This window comes from Chroicocephalus ridibundus, chromosome 9 (genome assembly GCF_963924245.1).
Source record: "Chroicocephalus ridibundus chromosome 9, bChrRid1.1, whole genome shotgun sequence".
Classification (NCBI taxonomy): domain Eukaryota; kingdom Metazoa; phylum Chordata; class Aves; order Charadriiformes; family Laridae; genus Chroicocephalus; species Chroicocephalus ridibundus.
Genome location: NC_086292.1, coordinates 1,786,388 through 1,813,854, shown reverse-complemented (window position 1 = coordinate 1,813,854; position 27,467 = coordinate 1,786,388). Strand labels below are relative to the sequence as shown.

The window sequence follows — 27,467 nt, the reverse complement described above, 5'->3', positions numbered from 1 at the left end:
CCTCGTTTGAGAGCATCAGCTAGCTGATGCTTATTGTGTTTTCTTCTTAATTTTATGGACAAAATCTAACCAGAACAAGGTTTTGCATTTCTGAGTGGTGAGAGGCTTAATAATCCGAAGGCAGAAAGGTGCTATTTTTTAAATTATTTTTTTTGGTTTCGTGAATGATTTTATCCAAGTGTTACTGTATTTCACTACATATGTGAAAGGAGTGCTGCCCAGAATTCATTGCTACTGTTCAGTGATAACTGTTGCTGTGTGCTTACCCAGTGGATCTTAATGGCACGCTGCTTTGATCAGTGGTAGCGCTTTGAAGGGTGTTGCCTTGATCTGGTGCACTGATCAAGTAGTTATTTCATCCACCTGTTGTGGTAGCTGAGTTGGGTGTGAGCTGAGCTGTAATAGTCCTCGATGTGTCCCCCGTTGCTATAAGTAATCCAGTCAATTCTTCCTGTATAACTCAACCTGTTATATAGTTTTGTTTTTATTTACAGTGCTGCACCATGACAACTACCTCAGCAGATAGCTCCGGTAACTGTGAACGTTAACTGTGAAAAGTGGCAGGCGGAACTGAGCTAGAGTCACAGTAGCTCTGGTTTGGACTATTCAGAATATACCTTTGAGTCCTTCAGCGAGGAGGAAGAAGCCTGATGGCAGCGAGAGAGCGAACCATCTGAATCGTATTGTTCCACAGAGGATTCAGTGATCCGCTGTGTCGGATGCATTGGAAAGCATGTCGTGGTTGGCAGGCCAAAATCCTGCAGGTATGCAGAGCTTACCATGCTTGAAACCTGTCTTTCTCAGCTTTAAATCAGTGCAGTGGAGACTTGAATCAGCAAAAATAAAAATGTAAAAATTGCGTACAGTGCTCTTGCTGTGCAAAGCGACAGAACCTCAGTATGCTGACTAGGTCTGTGTTTTGCGCTCTCAGGATTTGCTGGCAGCTACGTGCAGAAGGGTGTGATTTGGCCATGGAAACCCTTCCTTAAGTAATTTTGTGATGCTGAAATTCTGTTGGCATTTAAAAAAAAAAAAAAATAAAATTCTGCAAGATATCTTGACTCAGTTACCATGTATGAAAAGTAGCTGGGCTGTAAAATAATTTTTTCAAGGGCACAGGGAAAGTTCCAGGACTTGAAATACTTTAAGAGGGCTAGATAGTACCTTAAAGCTGCATCAGACGAGCAGTAGAGAAGCAGACAGCAGGATGTAAGCCAACTGCCTTAATGTCTTGTTAGGTTTCTTCTGTCTCTATGGGGTCCTCTGTCATTCTTCTACATTCTCCTTTTCTTCAAGTTTGGTCTGGTAAGTATTGTGAGTACTTGAAGAGATGGGTGTTTTCTTAAATCTCTTTTTAGTTTGGGAGCTTGTCAGCATGTAGAAACATTGTAGCTTTAAAGATTACCTACAACACTTCTAATATATTTTTAGAAGTAGTGTAGACTTAAGATGTATTTTAATGTCTATTAGCTGTTACTCTTGTAATCTGATTCTACTCAGTTCAATTTGATCAGCTGGTATATACCAGTATATAATTAACCTTGTCCATACTTTAAAATTGGCAACCTGTTTCTTTTCCTACTATAGACAAGTCCAGTAGAGATGTTCCTCCTGTCCCTCATCCATCCAACATTTTACTGTGGGCTGGTTTTGTCTTTTTTTTTTTTTTCACTCTGCAGTAATAACCAGCACCTTTATCATTAGGAATCCTTTTTAAATATTGCTTAGACACGAAATCCCAACAATGCAGGACAAAATTTGTTGTCATATATGTATACATGAATCTAAACCCTATTTATTGTAGCGCAGAATGTAGCGTTAGATACCAGTGCTTCAAGAATCTGAATAAAGAGATGATCATTGCCTTGATGATGGCTTATTCACGCTACATTTGTATAATTGAACAGTGTTTAATAGAATTTACACTTTTCCTTAAAACTTCTGGGTTTTTTTACAATGATAGGTTTTAATAAACTGTGTTTTTTTTTTTTTTAATGGAGGTATAACAAGTTTTTTTAAATTATTCTATGTCTAACCATTGAAATCCTTATTTCTGTCGTCAAGGAGTACGTGCTAGGAGGAATCCTTGCTGTGTGCATAGAGATGTTTTTCATAAGTGCTACCACTTTTTATCTTTACAAGGTTAATGTTTTATAAAATTATGGAGTCTTCTGAATACTACCAGTTAAATGAGAAACTAGGGAATAACTCATAGAAAAATATTTTGGAAAACTGATCGCTTTCTGCAGTATATATCTTACCCAGAACAGCATATATAAATAATAAAAACTATAGACAACCTGTCATGCTGGTGTCCCCGTAGGGATGCATTATTTCCTTGTATAAGCCCACTGAATTTGGTATTAGTAGCCTGAAAACAGAGTACAGAAGTCAGGTGCTTCTTGAGCGTGCTCAGTATTTTCAACTGGGACTGCACCGCATGCATCTTGCTGTCAGTGGCAGTGACTTTTCAGACCTCTTAAAGTCTTTTGTTCTTTCCCAGTTATTCGCTTTTGTATCTTTGTTGTTTCCTCAGTTTCTGCAGAACTGGGGTTGTACTGGAACAAGCTGGAGAACAGGGAGCTGATACAGATACTTCCCCTGCCTCACATTATTTTTCACTTGGATCAATACCTTGAGACAGTTCACCTGAGCTCCCAAGACTCCTTGTACTGCCACAAATGAAGAGCCAGTGCAGGGCTGAAATAAATGATGGGGCTGAGTGAGGGAGGAGGTAGATCGAGGTTAAGTTGGCATTACAGATGAAATTCAATGTATCAACAAGCTCTAAGCAGTAGTCTCTGTTTTTCTCAGTGTATCCTGTGCTGTCATTCAGTGAGGTGATTAGAAATGAGCAATAAGGGATACTTCGTGGGGCAGAAGCTTGCTCAGCATTTCACCCTGAAATCACTGACAGCATCTGTATAGTCCTATGGCTTGGGTTTTCTTTTCCCTCAACAGGCAAAACTGTCACGTTCAAGTAGAGGATTATTTGCCTCCCACTTTGTTTTTCTGCAGTCCTGCTTTCTTTACAGTGTATGTTCAAAGCTACTTTTTTTCACTGTAGATGAGCAGGCTGAAGTAGCGGATTCTGCAGGTATAGAAAGAGATGTCATGGGAAAATGGATTGATCTGAAAAATAAAGAAGCCGACATTAAGCAAGACAAATCTGTCATCAAAACTCATGCTGGTGAGTTCAGTAACTGCAGTAGACGGTATAATTCTTGTTCCTTTTGAAAGGGGATGTAAACTTTCAACTAGACTTAAATTTTATATATACAAGCTATTAAAGTTAAGCCAGGTAATTAGCGTGGCTTAATTAGCCGGGTAATTAAGTACAAAGTTTCTTTTCTATGCTTTTTTGGAAAGCACTTTGTCTTCTATAACTGACATGGCTTTGATGCTCCTGAAGTAGTGACGTTATCCTAGTGATGTATTATCACAACATCTGGATACATACATTAAAAAAAAATATATCCACATTTTAAATTTAACTGTAGTCCTCAAAATTTTACTGGACTGTTTAGCTTTTTGCTCTCCAGCTGTATGGGTACTAGGAGTGTGGGATTTTTTCCCTCCAAAGTTAAGAAGACTTCAGAATTGAATGTGTGAAATGTTTTCCCCCCCGTTAATCAGTTGTGATAATGATTGAATTACTTGCTTGCCATGTTTTAGTTCCTTTCCCAAGCTGAGGGAGGCAGCAGGGCACCAGTTTTGGCCAGAACAATGGAGCGGCTTTAACCAACACAATGATGTAGTGTATGGAGGAGGTGAGGGGAAGGGAGGAAAGAAGGATGCTGTTTGCATGGACTGGTTATGCAAGCAACTGGGAGAGCAGATGGTGGGATGCAAGTCCTTCTTAAGTCTTTCTAAAAAGTGGGTCACAGATACTATTTTTAATTAAAAAAAAGAGCAAGAAAGCTGTAGTTGAGCAAAAAATAATTGAAGCGGAAGGGGAATCTTCCTCAATCTGTATGTACATGGAAAGTGAACAAACTCAGAAGTTTTGTAGGTCACCTGTAAGACCGATAACCAGGGAGATCCTCCTGCCTAGGTACTTCATGGCATTGCATTTGCATACAAGCATCCTCAAACTGTCCATATATCATAGGAAAACATGACATAAGATCATTTTAAGGGTATTCTTAATTGCATAGCTCATTCACAACAGTGGTGAGTCAATGTTATGAGTTCCTGACTCATCTTCAGCATTTATCTTTCTATTCCTGGCTTTCCAAGACTGCCATGTAGTCAAGTGAGAAGACGGTTAATGTAGATCATCTCATCTATAGTAGAGAGGCTTCTCCTGGCGAGCTCCTCTGAGATAGTCTTCCTAAAATACATCAGAATCTTGTGACTATTTGATTCATAGAGAAATTGAAAGTTCAGGTTCGTTGAATGAATGATAAACAACAGTATAACATTGAGGAAGTTTTCTGTCTTTGCAGAGCTTTCCCTTGAAAGTTACACTTGGGAAGATTTTATCCTCTTAATGATTAAATTTCAGATTGTTGTAGTTCTTCACAAGGGAACATTCTGCCTTTTGGTTTATGGACTTGGATGGTGAGGAGAGCCAGAGTGGTCACTCAGTCTTGAGTAGTAAATTCTGTTTCATTGGCTTGTGCTGATGTATGAAGAGATGCATTGTCTTCTATCTGCCCGTCCTGTTGCTTGTCATCTTAGTAGCCAGCCACTTCTCAGGTATGTTGTTTCAGTGCTTCCAACCACTATTGGTATGAAGAGCACAAAATAAGCTTCGTGCTTATGCTTATTCCATGTAAACACAGTACACTGTCAAGTGATTGACAAGTCATCCCCAAATTCATCAGCATCAATCATACTTAGCCATGTACTACATTTTTTTTTTTTTATTGCAGAGTATTAACATATAAACAAAATAAGCACAGCAGCTTTTCTGTACTGACATCTATACATGCCTGCTTCTCTTTGACTTTGACTCAGTAGCCCCCAAGCCTTTTACTTGATCAGCTTGGAGATACATTAAACTTTTTGCTCATTTCTTTTTCTGCAGTGTTATCACTGCGCTACTGCTGGCAAAAGTGAGAGAGCAGTAGTTCTTAATGTATGTTATTTAGAGGCCTAGGAATGTTTGAGCAGCATCAAGCAGTTTTGTGGCTAAAATACAGTTCAGTCAATATTACCAATTTAACCATTATTGTTATTATGATACTGGTGTCAATGATGGGAAATCTGAAAGCAAAAAAGGCTAGTGTAGATGCAGGCTAATAAATAGCTGTGGTTCCTGCTGTTAAGGTGAAAAACACTGGTGGGTACACGTAAACATGTGTGCACTGAGGGAAGTGTAAGTGTTTATTTTTCTGCATCAGACTTTTTCCAGGTTGTCCATAGTATTTCTGAGTAGATCTAGTTTATAGTCACTTTGTGAACAAATTTTCATATGTCCAAGTATTTAGTTTTCGATTTACCCAAATAGTAGTAGTAGTTTATTAAAAGTATTTGTTAAAAGTAGTAGTAATCTGTTTATAAGAATTCAGAAAACATCATACTGCTCTGTTTGGAGAAGAGAGCAGGTATCCAATAGTCTATACTGGCTCTTTCCTGTTGCTGAGCTTTTTTAGCACCAGAGCTTATGGCTTGATAACGTACGCAGGTTGTGGTATTGCTGCAGACCTAGTTAGGCCCTGAGATTCCAGACTTCCTTCTGATTCTGTAGCAAAATAATATTAGTGTAGGCTAGATGGGGAAATTCCAACCAACAACGTGTAAATGGAAACACCTGCTTGTAAAGAAAGCTCATCTACTTCATTAATGCCTTTATGGAACTGGGAAAGAATCAGTTTCTTCTGACAGACGTGGATTCTGCAAGGTTCTTACTGTCGTCTCATCTTACTAATGTTGATGGAAACTGAGGGTATCCTTCACCATGCTGGAGGAACTTTACTTGCTTTAAATTCGTACTTGTAATAAGTAGCGTGATATCACAGGCTGTTTCTCAGTTCTGTGTTATCTGCACAAATCTTCTCAAACCCTGCGTTTGCTGATCGGGCTGTCAGTGTGTTAATCTGAACTGCTGCACTCAATTGTACAAATGCAGATAACTATGAAAATGTTATCTTGAGATGCAGAGTTAAAATCTTTCTGAAGAGTAGTTATCAGTTACTGCCTTTCACAATTATCTCTCCTTTAACCTCATTACATTTTTTTCTTAAAATAGAGTGTTAGTAGAGCATAATAACAATAAAATGCCTGCCTATTTTCCTATTAAATCAAAGTTAGACATAAAGGAAATGGAAGCTCAATAAAGATTTTCTTTATTTTTCTCCCTCCACTCCTGTAGATTTAAACCGTCATACTTAAAGATGTAGTTGTGTACAGAAAGCAAAATCTATGTAGGTCACTTAGTTATAAATGACACAGCGTGGTTTAGAATGTAGACATGGGGATTAGCTTATCTGCGTTGGTACACACTGAGTGCTTCTGCAATCAGAGCAGCTTCTTGGTCCAGTTTGTTGTGCTTTACTTTCTAAATCTTCTGTGCTTGGTGACCTTACTGCTGTTGTGATACATGGCTCTGACTGGATGTCTGTTCTGGTGTCTGGTTTTGCTCTTCTTGTCACCTGTTCCTCCCTTATTCCTCTCCAACGAAGAGGGTGTGTGAATGCAGGATTCGGGGCAACCAAGCATCAGCAAAACGTACTTCTGGAACAGTAATTGGCACTGGCGGGGATTCTCTGTAGACAGACATGCAGTGACATTTCAGTCTGCTATCACAAAGGGAGATTGAGCGTTCGAGCATGTCTAGTTCAAAGATGGAAAGGAGGGAATACGTGAAAGACGCAAGAAATGAAACCAACCACCAAAGCAAGTGCATAGATCCCCTTGCATGCATCTCTTTTCTTTCAGCTGAAGGACAGGTGAACCTTTTATATGTAGAAGAAAATCTGAAAGTGTAAATAGTCATTATGCAATTAAAAGACTAACTTATCACAATTTAACTGTGTGATGACTTTTCTCACCATTTTTTGTTCTTGTTTCAGTAAAATTATAGTCCTTGATCCTTGATAACTTTTATTCTTTCTGAGCTTATTTACTGTTAAACATGAATTAATATTAAACAAGTAACTTTTTCAAATTGGTTGTGCAGTCAGGTTAAAAAATTGCTGTTCTCTTTGCTAGTGTTTCTTCTAATGTATAGGTATAACATTTTTTAGCTGAGTGGAGTCCTGAAAAGGGATTGCTGTGTTAGCATTAGCTAGCAAAGGTATTCATGAGACTTCTAGTAATGCTTACTGTAATGTTTTGTCTCCTCCTCATTTCTCCTTTAATTACACACATTGAAGTGTTTAGTTGGGCTTCAGTAGTTGCATAGAAGTGAAATCTGGGTAATAAAGGTAGAGAGGTACTCTCCCTTGTTTAAATAGTTGAAAACAGTGGTATCTCTTAAGGCCATCATTATATGCTGATGCTCATGAAATATTGCAATTACTCTCATTAGCTAGCCTGTATTGACTGGCTGTGTTAAGCTGTGGAAAATAGCCCACTAAGCATTGAATGAAGCTGTAAATCCATCCTTACCTGCCCGTCTGAAGTATAATCTCTCAGATATTATTTATTACATGCCACTGTGAAGGATAAGAGAAGATGAAAGGGTGAAAGATATTATTTAAACAAGGTCATATAAGAACTTAGGAAATTATCATTGAAGCTTTATAGGGAAGTATTTTCTAATATAATTACATTTCCTCAAAAAAAAAAAGGTGCTTAACTATAGATTGTAGAATATATTTGAGGTGTTTTCTAGAGTTACTTCAATAGACACTGCTTCTAATTTTTCAATGTCTTATGAATTGCTCCTTAGAGTTATTAGATGAGTTTTAGCAAGTTGCAGTTTCAGGTAGGAAGAAGCTAAATTTGTATTAGGCAGTCATTGAAACTCAGTTTATTTAATGTCATAGTATTTAAGTACTTGCTTAACTAATGTACTTGTGCCGTATCATTAAGTAATCTAATTCTTTAGGGTTCTTATCCCATCCCCTCTTTGGAGACTACTTATAGAGACGTTTATTGTGTAAGTTCCTACAGTTATCATCCAGATTCTTATTTAAATCTACACTGCTGTTGTTACAGTCATTGCCTCTAGGCTTGACATTGGGTTTGGTTTTTTATTAAATAGATAACATGAGGTCACACAGACAGAAGAGCAGTAATTCTTCTCTTTCCCTGATACAGTAATTGACACTTCTGTTTTGATTTATGCCTGACAGAAATTACTGAATTCTTAGATGGAGAACTGGATGCTCTCCAGTCTTTTTGCACCATTAAGATAAGTAAGATGCGTCAGCAGCTGATCTCTAAGTGGGCAAATGGTGGCAAGTCAAGGAAGCCGCAGCATGGATTCACAGCAAAGAAACCGGAGACAAGTGATTTGAACTGCACTGTTCCTGATCAGCTAATTAACAGAATCCGCCTGAAAAATATCAGAGAGACTGTTAAACAGGTACTGCAAGGAAGAAAAAAATTTAGATTTTTGCCTACGCTTTTGTGAGACCCACTAGAAAAAAAACCTGTAGTGTAAGGATCAAGTCAGGCAGACCTCATTGATGCCACGCTCAGGCCTCTGAAAGAGATTGTTTGCTTGATGTCTCAAGATTTACCTTTCTCATCTTTTTGTTAGACAATACTGCAGAACTGTTGCTGGTGAATAATCAAATCAGTGTAAAATGTTGTCTGGTGATAAAATAATTATTTGTGTGATTGAGCGATGCTGGGATGGTCAGTTATTGCAGTCCACAATAAGCCTTGGATCAACTGAATGAAGGAAAACCCCTTGTTTTCTGGTTATATCTGCACCTGTTATTTATAGAAATATTCTGCATATTATTTGATTACTTAACACAATTCAAATTGCTTTTCTGTTTCACAAGCCCAGTGTTTTTTTTCCCACCATAGGATAGGCATTCTGACACAGCTCCTCCCTTCAGCTCTGCATCTAAGAGTCTCAAGACTAGTATTTATTTTCTTTTTTTTTTGCCAATGATACTTGCATTCTTGCTTTGTGCTTGCAGATAGATTTGAATACGCAGTTATGTGGATTTGAGTAGTGACCGTTACCTATAGATGCCTTTAGCCCATAAATCTGGGCCTTGGCAAATGTTTATACTTTGTTTGAAATCAGTACAGAGTGTCTGCATCTGGGAAAGTATTTCTGATAGAACAAAAAATGAGCTTTGAATAGTAATTACAGTCATTTCTTTTGTTTTATCTCTATCACATTTGCTGGCTTTAATTTATTGCCATATAGCATAGTAAAAGCGATAACATATTCTTCTGCTCTGCAAAGCCTGTGCCAGGTGAGCAGGGAGTAGTAGTTTTAAAGTCAGTTCTGGCACGATGATTATTTCAGGCTTCCTGTTTGTTTAAATTGTTTTGAAATTTCAGCAGTCTGCGTTTGTTCATCATATTAATGGTAACCAACCCACCATCCAAATTTTGCAGAATTTTTACTGCCTCTTTATTTGTTTTACAATGTGTTAATACATTTTCTGAGAAGAGTAACTTTGACTGTTATGTCTATTTGCTTCTGTCTTTACCTCCACATAATAGCATTTTTATGCAGGGAAGAAATCAATGAAGAAGATGGAGGGACTTGAGACATGACTTCCTAGGATTGATTCCACTGCTTTTGTAGCAACTCACTGCATTTATGTAACAAGATGGAATCTGTGTAAATTAAATCAGATGAAATTATTGATATTTCATAAATGCACAAATACTGGGATCTGTGTAATGCTATTAAATACACTTAAGATTTCATGATGGATAAACTAACATAGGAATTAATAAGTAGTACTGTTTATCTTACAAAGAAAACTGTATAATTTTGTTTGTATTCTGACTCAGAGCTGCATATAGATATTTGAACTTCAGAGTTTATTTCCATCTTAGAATTCATAAAGATAATCTTAACCTGTATGGTTGGTATTTAAGGCCGTATGTGTACTGCCAGCATAGGAACACTGCTGCTCCTGTAGCCTTATTACAGACAGGCAGTTATATGTGGTGGAATTATTGCTGATTAACAGTTGCTGTTACTGAGTTGAGATGATCAAGTATTTGAAATGTGGAGTAAAAGTTGTTAGTTTAACTTAATCGTGCCTTTGGGAATTAGTGTATTTGCTGTTGTGCAGGACGTGCTCTAAACATATTTAACACTAGAAAAATATGTGTGTGTATACATATTTACACTGGCAAAACTGTAATTTGTACTGAGCATCCACCTAGCGTCAAATGAGTTACGCTAATTGAAACAAATTTTTTGCCAGTATAACTGTATCGTCACAGTTGGTTTTGGCTGGTCACCAATGTGTTGCTTGGCAATCACATAACTTCCTTTATTTTGACCTTTATTTCTGTGGAAGAAGTCAGTAATGTCGGTGCAGCCTCAAGCATCAGGGAAACTTTGCCTATTGCAAGAGGAAATAGTATATTACGGATCAGTGCCATGGTTCTGAGATACAAGTAGATAACTTCACATGAAACCAAGTTATCAGTGCTGGAAGGGGGAGTACCTTGGGAAAAGCAAATATATTTAGTGTGAAAACATTCAGATAGGCTCATGAAGGTAATACTGTGACAAAGATTATGAAATAACTTACAACTGTCTACAAAAGCAAATTTTTGTCCTAAGACAGTATCCGTATCTGTATTTTTATTGATCATTCTTAATGGGGTGGCCATCTTGCTAGGACAGACATTGTTTATTGCATCAAAGTCTCATCTTCCAGGTGACAGAAGCTCAAATCCACGAATCTTCAGTGTGCCCTGACTGTCAGCAGAAGAAAGCAGAGCTCGCCGAGATTACCTTCCTCAGACGAATGAAAATTCTAATGGAAAGTGCTTTAATCCAAGAGAAATTGGAAGAACAGATTTACTCCAGCGTAAGCAAATGTTGTGGTACATTTTATATATAGTGTAACGAAAGAATCTGTGAGCCAGATTTCCCCTTGATTTGTGGCAGTGAGATCAGGTTGACCTGAATGTAGTGCAAGTCAAAATAGAATTTGGCTCCATATCATGAATAAAATCCTTGGGACTAACATACTGATCAGGTCATTGGAGCTTGCTTGATTTATTTAAGCTGAAGGTCTTTCCCAGGATGTCCTAGAATTGTTTTGGGTACACCTTAATTATTTCTCCACAATTTGTTTTCTGATGGGCTGTTCAAGACAAAATGGTAAATAGCAAAATGCTGTGATAGCACGTCAGTATGCCCATATGAGTCTCCCTTACTCATCCTTTGGCGTAGTAGTCTCAGAATAGGATACTGCAACATGTTACAAAGGCTAAGGACTCTGAGACACTAAGATTTCTTCTTGGAAGAACTGTCTTTGTGTCTGCTGTCACAAAGATTCGAGTTTTATTGTTAGGAAATACCTCTGGAATAGATGGTAGGTAACAGAAGCTAGAACTTACAGAATTTTTTGGGTCTTCTGTGGCTGTTCTTTAGGATGATCTCCCTGAGGGAAGAACTCTCACTTTTGAATGGGAATCAGATTGAAAGTAGATTGGTTTTGAGCAATGAATAAGTAGTGCTCTTTGAAGCCCCAAGATCTGTCTTTCTGTGTTTGTGAGCAGGGTGGGAATTTGTGCACCGTACCATCCATTCCTTTTTTTAACAAATAATGCCAGTCTCCTGATTTTTGACTCCCATTCGCTCTGTACCTAAGATTTGAGAACTTCAGTATCAAGTGAGGCTTCGCTTTTGTTCTCATGTTTCTCCCAGGTTCCCTGAAAAGGCCAGCTGCTTTTTCCTTCCCCTTCTTAGGGAAGAAGCCTGCTTTATGGGGCTGATCACTGGCCTCCCTGTTCAACAAAGTTTTTAAAGAGGATGCTTTAAAAATCCAGCAAAATTGTGCTGATGAGTGCTGCCTCCCTAGTTGCTTTTGAGGGACTGGATGTAGCTGCCAATGGTAGGCCTGTGGTACAGGACATGAGAAATGGCAAGAATACATACCCAAGTAATTTCCATGTTTCGTTTTTATTTCAGGATGTGCTTATACGTATAGGTGAAGCACTTGGAAGCTTTCCCAAACCTTCAGAGGACCCCGGGAACTTATGGCAAAGGCTGAAAGGTCAGAAAATGTAAGGCCTGAAAGTAGTAAACATAACTCAAGGACATAAAGAACTGGGAGAATCTTCTGCAGGCAGTCACGTACTGAATGCCAACGATTGTGGATATAACCTGTTTTGTCAGTGATGAATTGGGTGCTGGTTTAATATTCTTGCAGGTGGAACCAGATATGCCCAGCACGCTGGTGCCTGGATTATGATTCCACTCTTTATTCTTCCTAAATGCAAATGTTGCAATATATTGTAATCCAACTATATACATTTTTCAAATTATGGAAGCCAGCGCTTTCTATTATTAATCTGACAAGTAATAAGTATTGTTTTTTGTGGGATTGCTTGTGGGATTTCAGAGCAGCTCACAGCTGCTTCCATCCATAAGAAAAATAAATGATTCCGTTTTTCAGGGCAGGGAGGTGTAATTACTGGATTTCAGCTCAATCTTTCCCCCCTGTCTCATGTTAAATTGAAAGTGAGAGCCCCAGGTGGAGGAGAAAAAGAAGGTTGCAAAGTAACTATAGAAAGGAGTAAAATGAAATGGGATATTTATAGAACTAAAATAATGAGACTATAACAGAAATTAATCAGCAAGATGCCAACAGGACGAGAAATGACAATAAATTAATCATAGAGCCTATAAAGGGTAGGTGTCTAGGAAGGGAAAAAACAACATAGATTAAAACTGGAATAAGATGCCAAATAATTTTTTTGACCATTTTTTGAATATACTTTGGATTGTGTTGTAATTTTCCGTGATTTTTTTTTTTTTTCAAGATGGCAAAGCCACTATCTTTCAGAGAATGTATCTGGGGGAAAGACTGGCATTCAGTTCACATCTAAATAAGATGGCTTTATGCTGAGGATCGTAGAGGGTTAGACAATGAAATCACCTTCAAGGTAGCCTCAAAAAGTGTATGCCGATCTGTGGGCACAAATGGCAGCCCACCTTTCTGATTATTGCTGACAGCAAGAGCCCATTGCATTGCCATGCACTCACCTTGTGGCTGTTGGACTTGTGTGAGTCATAAAGTTACTGATTCTCATTAGTCTCCGGTTTCCTGACTTCTGTGCATTTAGATCTCTGAAGGCTGTGGAAATACTGAAGGAATATGCTTATCTATGGACTCTTACTGAATTTTTGTTACAAAGAAAATAGGATTAAATCTTACCGTTGCATTGTATTTTCCCATTTTGGGACAAGACTATGTATTGTTGAAGCTGGTTTTGTATTTATATCCATGTGGATATTTTCTTTTGTATGCTACATATTGTTTATAAGAGTGCTTGAGGGCTGTTAAGCCTCTTGTTTTCACTTCCCACAGACCAATGGAAAACCTGAAAAGCAATGCCAGGATATAGAGGTAGATAGGCCCGCCTGTGTTAGCAAATACTTGCCTTTTGGTGCTTAAAAACCTACCTTGAATGATTTCACTGGGAAGTGATCCTGAGTAGGTCAAGCCCCAAGTGAAAACGTAATGCAGCCCTAAGTTCAAAGCTAGTTGTCCTCGCTGCTTCATCGGCAGTTTATTCTGGTTTCTTGTAAATTGCAGGTTTAATAGTCCATCGAAAATATTCCCCTAAGCTTGGCTTTAACTTTGTATTGTTGCTGCAGATCACATAGCTACCTATATAATGAATAAACAGCTGCTTGTTTCTTCCCACTACTCTCTAATCCTTAGAAACATTTAAATCTCTGAAGTCTCTTACCTTCCAATTTTATAAACCGTTTCTTTTTAGATATTGCATCCCTGTGCCTTATTTGCTTTGGACTATGCTCCCTGTTTCTCTCGAGTCTTTCAAAGTCTCTAGCAATCTGCTTAACGCTAGGCAAAGGACGCCCGTTGCTCCGCATGAAGTCTCCTAAGGGCTGTCAGATACAAAAGTGCTGATCAGGAATTGAATCCTTTGAAAAATGTAATTTTGTTGCTACTGCCAATGGATACAGCTTTCAGCCCCTCCAAAAAAACCACAGCGAGTTCCAGGACTCTTAAATATAGATTGCATATTTTTATAAGTAAAAGAAGACATTTTGATATTTTTCCTTTCAGTACATAGATGCTTTCTAGAAATACTGAAATATTTCTTTGCAACTCTTCTCAAGCCTTTAGGTAAAAACATTGAAGTATGAGCGTTTTGGGTTAGGCATCTGACAATGTTTGTCTGTGAAACAGTGTTCACACTCGCACAGCACAGTGGCTGAACAGTTCTTGTTTGTTTGCATAAATGTTAGACAATTCAGATAGCTCCTCAGAAAAATCAAAGCATATTTTGCTTACGTCTGTGCCATGCGTTTTCCTACTGCTCACTATGGTTCTTTCATTTTTTATCAGGAGTCACTCTGAGATCTGCGTGTTTGTCTTCTGTTTTCTTGTAGCAGCTATTAGGGATGTACAACAGAATGAATGATCTGAGTCTCTAAATAATTTATTTCATAATCCTGCAGTGTTTGAGACGAGATGCAAAAACTCTGACATGGAGGACGGGGTGGGGGGGGCGGAGGGGGGTAGTACATCATGTCCCTTCCTTTTTCCCCCTTACAGGAGCTTTCCCCCCCTTTCCTCGGCAGCAGATTTTTCTTTTGATCCAAAGAAACACTCTGAAACTATGATCAAGAAATATTTATTTATCTGCTCCCTTGCTTGTGCTCGCTGGGGCATGAAAGGAGTGAGGTGGATCAAGGGTGAATCACATGGCAAGTAATACTGGATCAAATCAACCTGCTTATTAAAAGTACTTTGGAGCTTTTGCTTTCTAGCTTTCATGCTACACATAGTTGCGTTATTTAATCTTCTGAAAGATTTGTGATGTATTAAGAGTTTATTGCTCTGAACTTTGTACAAATACAGAAGGGTTTTTCTTACATACATTGTTTTATATTATGTGTGCACTGATAAACAGTTTTGTGATGTTATATTTTATGACCTACCCTTTGGATAAACTTACATTCCTCAAATTATCATTAAAATCAGTTTCCTGTTGACTGCAGCATTGTAATTTCCGCTTCACTTGGCCTAGCTTTCTCTACAAAAAAAAAAAATAAAAAATTAACCTGGTTTCCAGGTTCAGTCACTTCTTAGTCTTGTTTCTAACCATTTCCAACAAATACAAAGGCCAGGGGACTTTGTATTTGTTTCTCTCTTAGGATAAACTTCCATCTCATTCACAATAGGCTACTAGCACGTGTTGGAATGGGAGTGAAGTCTGAGTGCAATTAACGTGCTTGGATATCAACTGGGAACAAAAATAAGCACGTTTGAATACTGTTTTCCAGCTACTTTAGAAGTATGTCGTCACAGAATGGCGGAGGTTTGAAGAGACCTCTGGAAGTCATCTTATCCGACCTCCTGCTCGAGCAAGGTCACATAGAGCCAGTTGGGACCTGGTCCCACTGCTCCACTAGTCCTTACGTTAATCTTGAATCTTTTTTCTGAAACTATACTAAAACACAAAATGCTTCAGGCCCCCTTGGGGCCGGTGCCTTTTCATAAATCCATCTCCCAGTCATGGGTTTGTTGTGTGGCAAGAGTCAGGTTTTTTGTTTGTCTTGGGGTTGTTTTGTTTTTTTTAACCATAGCCAGTTTGATCACCTTCCAAGAAGAGGAGCTGAACCCATTTATTCATATTGGGAGCTTGACAGAAATTTTAAACTGGTGGCACTGAGGACAAGGCTTTGCTGCTGGAAGGGATGATGTTTCCCCTGCGAAATTGTTAGCTGACACAGCGCCCAGATTCTTCTTCAGTAAAAACCTGAATTGTAGCTTTCAGTGCAGCTATTCCAAACCATACATACATACTCCAGCAAGAGCTGGAGTGCTTCCAGCTATGTATTTTTAAAGTGTTTTGAAATATACTTGCATTCTTCAAATTGTAATTTTATTACTATTCAGTATGCTTTTCAGAGAATGACTTTTTTCATTTTCTCCACTCAGTAAGAGCTAACCTAGACACCATGTGCAAATTGTTACTGCCTGCAACAGAGTTGGTATTCTAAATGCCACTGTGTTTAAAAAAAATGTTTTTTAATTTTGTGAATACATACATTAATCTTATGAATACTGCATTTGCATTGTTTTTATACAACTAGCTAGCTGTTCCCTTTTTCTCCACAACTGATTCTGAAGATCTTTGCCTGCACTGACAGCAGCAGGGTCTGCATGGGGGCGGGCTGGGAAATGAGGGGGAGTGTACACCTTCTGTCAGTAAGGTATAGGTCCTCTGTCTTTCAGATTACCTATAGAATTGAGCAGGATACCTTCAAAAAAAACCATTTTCCAGCTTCTGGGCATGAATATTCACTGCTTATTTATTCATTTATTTATTTCGTAATAAAATAGTACTGTTTGTTCTCACATAGACTTGTGTGTATGATCCATAAATACGTTTGTAAAATATATCTGTAGCATGTAACAGAATCCTTTAGAATATTCTGTGAAAATTCATATTTTTAGTTGATAGCACTTTAAGAACATTTACATCCTCATCTTGACATTTTTAAATAGAACATTTTTTGCCTACAGAAGTAAGTTTACAGCATCATCACAGTATTATAGCTTGTTTAAAAATACATAACAGCATTAATGGTAATTGCAAGCAAGCTATATACTTGAGCAGGGTTTTTGTTTGTAATTTTACATGTTTTCTACTTTTTAAAACAATTACGTTTATTAATATTACATCCAACACTTCGTTAGAAAATATTACTTAGATATGCTACGCACAATAGATCTGTTGTTTTTCTGTGACATATTACAGGCTATGAAAATAGAAACACACCATTGTATGGTCGGTTTAAAAAAAATGACAAGCCTAGTTAAAAAAAGTGCGTTAGGCTTGCTCTTTCCTTGGGAAGTTTAGGTTCCACTAACGTTGGATGTCCTTAATCCACTGGAGGTTGTAACGCCGCTAGCACCTCTCGGCACTGAACCGTAGGGGAAAGAAATACTGACTTACCACCTAATGCATGTAGGGCTTGGTCCTGCACATGCCTTCTGCGGGGAACTCCTGCTGAAGACATCAAGAGTTCTTCAGCTCCAGGCTTTCAGGACCAGGCTGCTACTGCTGAGTATCTGTGAATCTGATTGACTTCAGACTCCAATTGGATTTCAAAATCTTCAGCCAGATGATTAGATCAGTGCAAGGCAACACAACTCCACTGAGTCTTATTGACTGCGTTGGTTTGTGTTAACCAAAATCTGACCCTCGGCCTTCCGCGGGCCAGTGGATTTTTGAAAGGATGTGAGCGACAGGTTTGAATATACTGTTTTGGTAATACAGTAGAGATTAAAAATACATGGTTGTGTTGGTTCTACTTTGCACAAATGAGACTAAATATATAAATATATATATGTATAATAAAGCTGTAGGAAATCTCCAAACTGCTAACAACTCTTATAAATGAGAAAAAACAAGGATATATTTGCTTGGAAATTTCATAGTTGCTGTTCTTTTATTATTTTCATTTTCAGGTAATGCAAGAGTATTTTGTGGTGGACCTTTTTTTTATGAAACAAGTCCAGGCGTGCTTTGGAAAATGCTCTTTTCGTGGTCTTTCTGGTACTCCTCTTGTGCTCTCTGCAGTTTTTTACCTCTCAGTTTCCATTTGTGAAAACAGTAGGTTACTATGGATGTCATTATCAAAGAGAAAATAATAATCAGCACTATTATCAGTGCAATAGTGGATGAGAGGGATCCCTCTAGCTGCTTAGTTTCAGTGTCTCTTGTTGTGTTTAGTTTGGCAAAGTTCTCATAGTCTGTTGAGGCCAAAAGTGTGGGTACAGGAACTTCTTTGAACTTGGGCCTCATTGGGATCCAGTAGCTGTTCTTACTCGGTCAGAATTTCTGAAGCAGCAAGGACTATGATTCCCTTGTCACCTGTGGCATTCATAAGACAGTTTTCTCGGGTTCTCCAGGCATAGATGAGGCTCAGAAGCTTTGCTTGTTTATGAAGCCAGGGAGCGTCGGAATAACAGTGTGTGTCACAAAGTTTACAGCACAGGACATCTATAGCCGAAGTTGTGTAAGTCTGAAACGCGTGTGCTCTGTTGTCTTCTTTCCCAAAGGGCGGGGGAAGCTGCTTAGCTGACTGCCCGTTTGTGATTCTTTGTTTTCTTGAAGAGATAATTGAAGAAAATCGAATCAATTTTCCAGTCGCATTGTGGTGCCAGGGCTTATCTTCAGGCTTAAGAGAAAAACAAGCACTGCAACAAGTGTAGTTTATATCTTACGAGTTTGTTCAGTGAGAGGTTTTTTTTCTTCCCCCAAATATTCCCAAAAGAGAGTGAAATCAAAGGCATATTTTTTTGCTGAGAGGCAGGCTTGGTTTTGCTAACATCATAGCCATTAAAAAAGTCAGCTACAAAACAGGAGCTCTCGTGTTAACGAAGGGTTTTTATCTTCCCCTCTTCTTTGATATTTGCTCTCAGACTTGGCTTGTCTGGAGAGGATTTTGATTTGGGGACTTTGTCCTCGTTATACTGGAGTTTAGGAGATGTCCTCACTGATTGCAAATCTGGAATCTGGAAAAATGACCTGGGTGAAAAATGACACAGGATTATTTAAGAGGTGAGATCCCCTAAGGGCAGTGAGCGGTAATCTAGAATTTAAAAACCTTACTCTTTCGTAATTCTGATAGAATTTCAAATACATTTAAGCCATTTGGCTTTGATACATGCTGCGTGTGACAAATCCTAAAATATTTACTCATCTGAGCAGTTCTGAAGTTCAAAGAGCTGGTCTGCCCTCCCCCTTCCCTTCCCTCTTCCAGATCTCACCTTAGAGTTAAATCTGATGAGGAACAAGGCTGGCCTGTTCTTACTGATTTCTGCTTCCTATCAGGACAGTAGGATTTGGCCCTAGGATTTTGGTATTTTAATCTGAGGAGCTGTAAGTGCTTACAGAGCTACTTATTTCAAATAACAGATTGCTCTAAACCCCCTCCACCCTACTCCCAAATGCTTTGAGGCCAAAATTAGGTTTCAGAGATCTTGCGGCATAACTGTTTGTTCGGAGATGCTCTGTTTGATAGGGTGCAGTTGTAATTCATCCTCGTTACAGAAATCTGTGGTTCATCCCACTTAGGCTAGCAGAGAATTGAGGGTCTCTTTTACTAATTAACAGCACGTGCTTGCTTGTAATAAAGACTGTTTACTATAGATTAGCATTCTGTTGATGTTAGAAGATGTAAATGAGCAGTTCTTGCCAGTTTGGAACAATATGTTCACATAGTCAAAAATAAATGTTGATTTTAAAGAAAGTTTAAAAGCCGGATTTTACTGTAGTTTAGGACAAAAAAAAAAAGTGATTGTAAAGCTGATTGAAAGTTCATTTCCCATAAGGGAACAAGTGCAACATACCGTATCTTTGATGAATGTCTACACATTGCACTGCTGGCAAGATGTGTATCAGGAGGTTATGACAGTAGAATATTTTAGTGCTACTTAGCTGTATAGTCAACATCTTTCTCAAGTAGCCTAAAGAAAGAAACTGCAATAAAAGAACTTAAGAAACTGAGAAATGCCCCTCTGATTTATGGAGTAGCCAAGTGTCCACCACCCACATGAAAGTCCAGGAGAGTGGAATGTCTCAGCACTAATGAAAATCAGATTCTTGTCATACTTGCCTGAACCTGTATCTCATCTCATCTGTATCCACAGCTATCAGATTCCTATGGGGAAGACATAAAATCATTAGGCATCTGGTACTGTTCCAAGAAGGTGACTCTTGTTATTGGTAACTCCATTTCACCATCAGTTCAGGTATGTGTATTTTCAAAAACAAAACAGGAATGCTTTTAAAATCTTAAGTCTGCAATGTACTGCTTCTGCTTCAGCTGCATTTGGGGAGAAGGAGACTGCTTTTATGGACAAATCCCTGCCCTCCAGAACAATGTCCGAGGACTGTTCATGGCTCTGCTGCAGACTCTTGAGTGACTATGACGGAACCGCTCGGTGTCTGTGGGTACTAGGGCAATGCTACCACCACTTCCCAGTCTGCCTTGCTCTCAAGCTGCTTGAGGGCAAAGAATGCTTCTTCCTGTTGCTTGTGGGTGACTTGGTGAACCACACTGGCAAGCAAAGGGTGCAGGGTGTTGTAGATGAGAGAAACTTCAAAAATTGCAAAACGTGGCTGAAGGGGACCCACCTCTAGTGTCTGCACAGAAGTAAGCAAGAGCCAAGAAGAAAGTTTATGGGAGAACTCTTGCTTTTTTCTGGGAATCAAGATGGCTGGATGTCAATATGAAGTGCCTGTACACTAATGCATGGAGTGTGGACAAAAAACAAGAGGAGGAATTAGAGAAGTTGCAAGGTGATGATCTCAGTGGGATCACAGGCATGGCTCACACGACCAGAGTGCTGCCATGGAAGCTCAGGAGAGCAGACCATGGCCTTTTCAAGGACCTGCCTGGAAGACTCTCGTATAGGACACCCTGGAGAGAAGAGGGGTCCAGGAAATGTGGTTGATTTCCAGTGATTTCCTCCACCAAACTCAGGAATGATCCATCCCAATGTGCAGGAAATCAAGTGAAGGTGGCAGGAGGTCTGCATGGATGAACAAGGAGCACATGAGAAAACTCAAACATGAAAAGGAAGCATGCAGGAGGTAGAAGCAGGGACAGGTGACCCAGGAGGAACAGGGTGACACCGTCTGAGTATGCAGGGATGGGGTTAGGAAAGCCAAAGCCCTTTGGGAGATGAGTCTTGGAAGGAACATAAATGCACGAGGAAGGGGTTCTATAGGTATATCTGCAGCAGAAGAAAGGCTAGGGCAAATGTGGACCTGAATGGGGCAGCGGACCTGATGACCAAGGACATGGAAGAGGCCTCAATACCTTTTTTTGCTTCACTCTTTTCTGGTCAGATTTGCCCTGAGTAACCCCAGCCCTCTAAGACCAGTGGGAAAGTGTGGCACAGTGAGGATTTACCCTTCATGCAAAAGTTTACCGAGTTAGGAAATGCTTAAAGAAACTACTGAACATTCACGAACCCATGGGAGCTGATAGGATAAACCCGTGAAGTGCTGAGGAAGCTGGATGGTGTCATTGCAAGGCTGTTCTCAAGAAGTTTTTAAAGGTCATGGTGACCTGTGGGAGGTTTCAGAGGACTGGAAACTGGTACATTTCCTTCCTATCTTCAAGAAGAGCAAGGAGGAGGATCTGGGGAAGTACAGTCTGGTCAACCTCACTTCAGTCCCTTGGGAAGGTAACATAGCAAATCTTGGAAAGCATTTCCAAACATACTAAGGACAAGAGGGTAGTTGGGTATAGTCAGCATGGATATATGGGAGGGAAAATAACCTTGACCAACCTGGTAACCTTCTACGATGAAATGAGTAGCCCAGTGGATGAAAGAGAGCAGTGGATGAGCTCTTTGGAGAAGCTTTTTACACTGTCTCCCAGACCATTTCATTACAAACTGAGGAAGTACGCACTGAATAAATGGACAGCGAGGTGGATTTAAGACTGGCTGAGCTGCTGGTCTCAACGGGTTTGAGTCAGCAGGACAAAGTCCACTGGGAGGCAAGTCAGTAGTGGAGTACCCTAGGGGTTGATACTGGGGTCAGTGCTGCTCAATATTGTCACTGATGACTTAGGTGATGAGATATAGCACACACTCAGCAGGTTTGCACGTGATACAAAACTAGGAGCAGTGCCTGATAAACCTGGTAGTTGTGCTGCCGTTCAGAGGGGCCTCAACAGGCTGGAGAAGTGGACGGAGAGGAACCTCATGAAGGGGCAATGCAAAGAGCTGCCCCTGGAGAGGAACCACCTCGTGCACAAGTACGTCCTGGGGGCCAACTGGCTGGAAAGCAGCTTTGGAGAAAAGGACCTGGGGGGTCCTGGTGGACACCAAGCTGAACATGAGCTGGACCTCTAGTACACTGCTTAAATTCCGAGAAGACTGTTCATATTATCTGTAATCATTGTATTAAGTACACACTCACAGACACGCGCAAAGCGCACATTTCTAGTTGAGTCAGGTTCCATCGACGGAAGTTTCAATGTCAACGGTTTCTCATGAGGAAATCTCCCATTAAAAAAAACCCAGAACATTCTGCATTGTCCATGCTCTAATTTAATTCAAACAGTAGAGAATAAATTATTCTGACATTGTTTTGTTGTTTTTCTGTGAGTCATAAGTTTTCAGTGTATTCTGTCTGAGCGTTACGAACATGCAAACTAGTATCTCAGGACTATGCACATTTAATTCCCATTAACATTTAATAAAATATATTAGAAATGTTCAGGTATTTACAAAAATATTTTGAGTGATTTTTTTGGTCTGGAAATACTGATCTGTTGGAAGAAACTTCTAATGAAAGCATATTAGAGTATCTGTAAGCTGAATACATTTCTGAACCTTATAATGGAATAGTCATGTGTTACTGTGATACTTACTTAAGCGTTGGCTATCCATGTGGTCCATGTCTTTGCCTAGAGATGGACTTTGCTACTGTGGCTCGTGTTTCCCTATCTTCCTGTTTTAGCAAGCTGATGTTTAAAGTAAAGTACAACTCGGTATAAGGTGGGGAGGACAAAATCTGCTCCTTGTTTTGTAATATCCTTAGGATGGGCGTTGTCTTTCCTTTTGTTCCTCAAGCTTGACCTCTGTGCCTCTAAGTAGAGTACTCCGACAAAGTACGACAAAGTAGAGACAAATATATTTTTGAGGTTTTATGTAGTTTTTGAGGATGGAAAGTTAAGAGCAGCTTGAATGCAATTTATATGAGAGGAACAAAGGAAATGACAATAACAGAAGTCAGTGTCTCAAATATTAATTCAGGTTATTGGCATCTGTCAAATACTGAATTACTGAAAAGAGAGAAGAATGTTGATCAACGGCTTTTTGATTTCACTGAGACGCCTCCCTTTTTATAAGGGCAAAACTTGCCTCTATTTGCTAGTGACTTGGTAATAATGATGTTATCTGTGTTATATTAAAAAGAGTAATGATGATTTGCATTGAATCCTTAAAAAATTACATTTTTTTTTAAATCAAAATGCCTGGTGGGAAACCAGACTTGTACAAAGCTGTAACTGCCTATGTCTTGGGGTTTTTTTTATTGTTAGGATAACTCTGTTTTCTGATTCTGTGTTTCAGTTAAAGGAAAGACTGAGTTTGGCGAATGTCTGAAATCTTCAGCTTCACTGGGAGGATGAAAGCCAGAAATTACACGTGAGCTACTGCAGTTTTAGTTTTTTAATAGGAAGCTGATTGTACATCCCTGACCTTTAGGCTAACTCAAGCATGCTTTCTTTGACTTCCTGATTATATTTTTTGAGTACGAATAGTTGATAAGGACCTGTAAATCAGCAGCAAGTGAGAAAAGTGTAGAATACTGTTCTCAAATGAACACAAAAACATCTTTCTAAAGTAAAGATGACTGACCTGAAACGATAAGTCTGCTCCTTGTGAATGAATATAAAAATCCCTTTGATTTCAGTAGTAGGAGAATCTTTTGTTGCTGTCTTTGTGTGTGTGCGTCTTTCATGTACTCCTGCATACATACACTGTGCATTTTCAAGTGTTGAGTTACTTCTAGCATTTGTATCATCTTAAATATGTATTGGCTTTTTAATATAGTTTCAGGCTTGCTTGCCTTCTTTCCGCCTTCAGCTTGTGTGTAAATTTCCCTGCTGCCTTGCAAATTATCTCTTCCATTTTTATTGCATTACAGAAGAATGTGCCTCCTTTCTCTAAATTTGCATCTTTTTGATGTAAAAACATTTGTATGAAATGTATCCATCATGTTATAAACCTGGTATGTAAACGATTCTTTTCTGCTCCAGAGCTGGTGTAGCAAGACATCTACTAATACACTTGTGCACAAAATTGCAGATGAAAGCCAGAGTGGGAGCGAGAGCAAATGAAAGTGGGGACAAGGAGGAGAGAGGGCAAGGAGGAAGGGATGGGAGAAGGAGAGAAGGCAGGAAAGGCTTCAAAAAGCATGTTGTGAGATGTTTTAGCCTTGCTACTTATTTTTTTCATAGCATCTTCTGTAACCTCATGTGTAAGACTAAAGGGCTGGCTTTTAGGACTATTTTAAATATATACATAAGACCGCCCTTGCCATTTTCAAAATCTGTGTACATACTAATACGCATCCGTCTTTAGCTTTGCATGCTTAAAATACTTTTGGAAATCATAAGGTTGCAAGTCTTTAAAGTGCTGGTGAGCTTTCAGCTGAAAGCCAGTTAGGCTTTATACGTTCCAGTAGGTTCTGTGCACTTTGGGGATGTGGGCGTAAATAATAAACATTGGGTTGTTACAGAAGGACACTTTAGGCGTGTTTGTAGTGTCACTGGATTTGTAGGTGTCAAACACCGTAGATTTATCTGAGAAGTCCTGAAATCAAATAACCTCTTTATGCCTTTGTCTGCCACATGTCTTACGCATATGTCTTCCAGATAACCTCTTGATGCCTTTGTTTTGTTAATCTCAAGACAAAATAGAAAAAATGAACTATATTGGATTTTTACACATAGTCATCCTTAGAAACTTGATTTGCATAAAACGCTTGCAATTACGTCTAGTGATATAACTGGCAACTTAGATAAAGATTTAAGCAAGTCAATTAATCTTATAATTAAGTGTATAAAATTCTAGCCCTAGTCTCTCAGAATGCTTTACACTATTTTATCCTAGTGAGCAAGAAAGCTCTGCTTTTAGCAGTTGTTCAGCTTGTTCTGTCTTCATTATACCTGAGGCTTTCTCTTTCCTTCTGCAAGAAGAGACAAAGACTGCAAGTTTTGGAAGCACTTGTAATAACTCCTTCCAGCATTGGTCAGATCTGTAAGTCCACAGAAAGTTCAGTCTTGTTCCTGTGAAAGGAGTTCATCTAGTGGGATCCTGTTTCTCCTTAAAGCTGCAAAGGGCTTGGATAACTTCAAGGGACAGTCTAGTCTGTGTATGGCAAAAGCAAGTAATTTTAGAGCAGAACCTGATACCATCTTACCTCTGCATGGAGAGACGCTGAGCAACACAGCTCCTGTTGATTCAGGTGGAAGTTGCAGGACATCTGCTTTTATGTTCCAGAAGAACTCGTGTGGGCAGGTGTCTGTGCTTAGCGTGGACCATAAATGCAACATACTGTTTTCCTGGGCATTTAGTTTATACAGAACCCATATGGAGCTAATTCTGGGTTTTAAGGTTTTAATTTCAATTAAGTAATCCCTGAAGCACAGCGCAATTGAAGCAACAGACCTGTTGTCTTGTAGATTTAGACTCTCTCTGAAACTGATACTCCTCCCACTGATTTTATTGGTGACTTCTCATGATAGCATAACATGTTAATTTAGTATAACTGTGATTTGATAAACAGCAGCAGCTTTTTAGGTGTGATTACAGCCTTCTTGTAACCGCATGTTTCGGCAGATACTATCTTTTGTCTATACAAAGTCCAAATCCTTATGGAAGTCGCTGGTGCCTGTTACCAGGAGCAAACTACACGCAAGTCATGTTATAGACTGAACACCTGATGAATTCTGTCCTTAAAACAGTGTTACTAAAATATACCTATGGTACATATTTTAGCCTTCTTGTCTATATAGTGGTGTGAGGAAAGTTCATCATCCTGATTAATGAAATCCTTGTGTGACATTTTTAGGGTCGCTTTGAAGCTGTATATCGAATGCTCCCCACAGGTGAGGCTCAGGCATGCTGTCATAAAACATGTGAGGAAGAGACGGTGAGACTTATTCCTTTCACGTGCTCAAATTTGGGGAAGGGTTTGGATTTTTTTTTCCTTTTCTTTTGAACGTGGAAAACAGTGCTGTATCAAAGTGCTGTTCTGTAAACAGCTGAACAGACCTGTTCCTTCATGCTGTTCACTTCGAAATAGGCTTCACTGCATTTTAAAAACTATGTTGAGATTGTTTTTCTCAAACCAGCACACACTATCCTCTTTTCAGAGGGCTGATTTTCCTGATAAGCCATTCTTTGTTTTTCCTACTAAGGGAACAGTCTTATATCATCAGCTAGAAAAAATGTACCCTGTAAAATGTGGATTCTTTTTTCCCTTTGAAATCGTCTTTCATGGTTAACTTTTTGCTAATTTAGTTCTTATTCATTTCTTCTGCACAACATTCTATGCTGTTCTTCCCACATACCTTTCAAAATCAGGGGCAATTACATCCTGCGATTACAGAGGCAGCCTGTGAATTTTTTCATTAGTCTACATTTTAAAAGTTATTCTGTGAAAACACAAATGCTGGAATGCAAACAATTCTCTAGCCTACGCTGGTGCTTAAACTTGCTCAGCGATTTTTTTTTCTGTTTGCCTGTTTCTAGGATCAGTTTGTCCTAATGCTCTGTGTTACGTGTTTTTTGGAATCAGAACAAGTACTTACCAGTCCAGGTACAAGGGGATGTTTAATTGTTCTCCTGAGTTATAGGATAGATGAAACTGAAAGCTCTTTAGAGCTGAACTCAAATGAACAAAACCTAAGAATCTTCATAAAATAAGATCTCAAGACAATCAGTGGCCTTTTCATTGAATTCTCAGTTTCTTTGCAGGTGAAGGAGGGTTCTGACTCCGGGCTAATTGGTTGTGAAAGGGAGATGAACAAATGAGATGTGCTTTTGCATCCCCCTCCCTTTTTTAATATCTCCTTTTTTCTCCTTCCCTACTGCTAGCAAGGAAAGTAATTACAGATGGGACACTTTGCAGCCTTTCTTTTCGATCTAAAATCTGCCAAGATTGAAACTCCTGCAGGGATAACATTTTTTTAAAATGTGCCAAAGAGCAAAAGATTGTTTGAACATTCAAGTATTCATCCAACTCATTTAAAAAGAAAACTCTTCTCCTTCCAGCCAGTGTGCCTGTTCTTGATGAATGTTACAGGCTAGCTCTACAATATATTCAATTCTCAGGGAATTTCACCTTTAAAATTGTGCAGGAAAAATAATAAGTTGAAGGGTGGGAGGGAGCAGGGGGCTGAGAGGGGGAGTGATGCATGTCATTTTAGATGCAGCTACTTTGTGTCTGCACGTTTCTGGAATAAGATCACATTTCTTTTTCCCCAGCATGGAATGGGGACAGTCTCTGTCTAATTTGAGAGTTGTAGGTAAGCAGAAAGCACCCTTCCTTCCTCCTCACTGCCCGCCTCTCCCAGTCCTAAAGCCCGGGCAGCTGGTCTCTGGGGTGGGTAGAACTGGTGTGCGGTAAGCTGGTCCCAGCACAGAGGCTGAAGGAGGAGGCCGGGGATGGAATAAGGAAGGGAATAAAGACTTTCTTTAAGCATTCAGTGCTTACTGGTCAGCATTGACTTTCCTTGTAGCTACAAATCACATTCCAAATGGGAAAAGTTATGTGAAATGCATTTGAGATCAGTGAATGTGTTAGTTTACACGGCAGTGCTTTAG

General features: G+C 39.2%; 1 protein-coding gene across 1 annotated transcript; it reads left to right on the top strand.

Annotated features, from left to right (window-relative positions):
* Positions 1-499: 499 nt before the first annotated feature.
* On the top strand, positions 500-26,923 carry LOC134521180 (uncharacterized protein C8orf48-like). Its single transcript, XM_063347367.1, is given in 8 exon segments — positions 500-542; positions 544-704; positions 706-764; positions 3,068-3,190; positions 8,247-8,479; positions 10,767-10,919; positions 12,029-12,113; positions 23,205-26,923. Coding segments are annotated over 8 exon segments (912 nt in total). The 5' UTR covers positions 500-503; the 3' UTR covers positions 23,264-26,923.
* Positions 26,924-27,467: the final 544 nt, after the last annotated feature.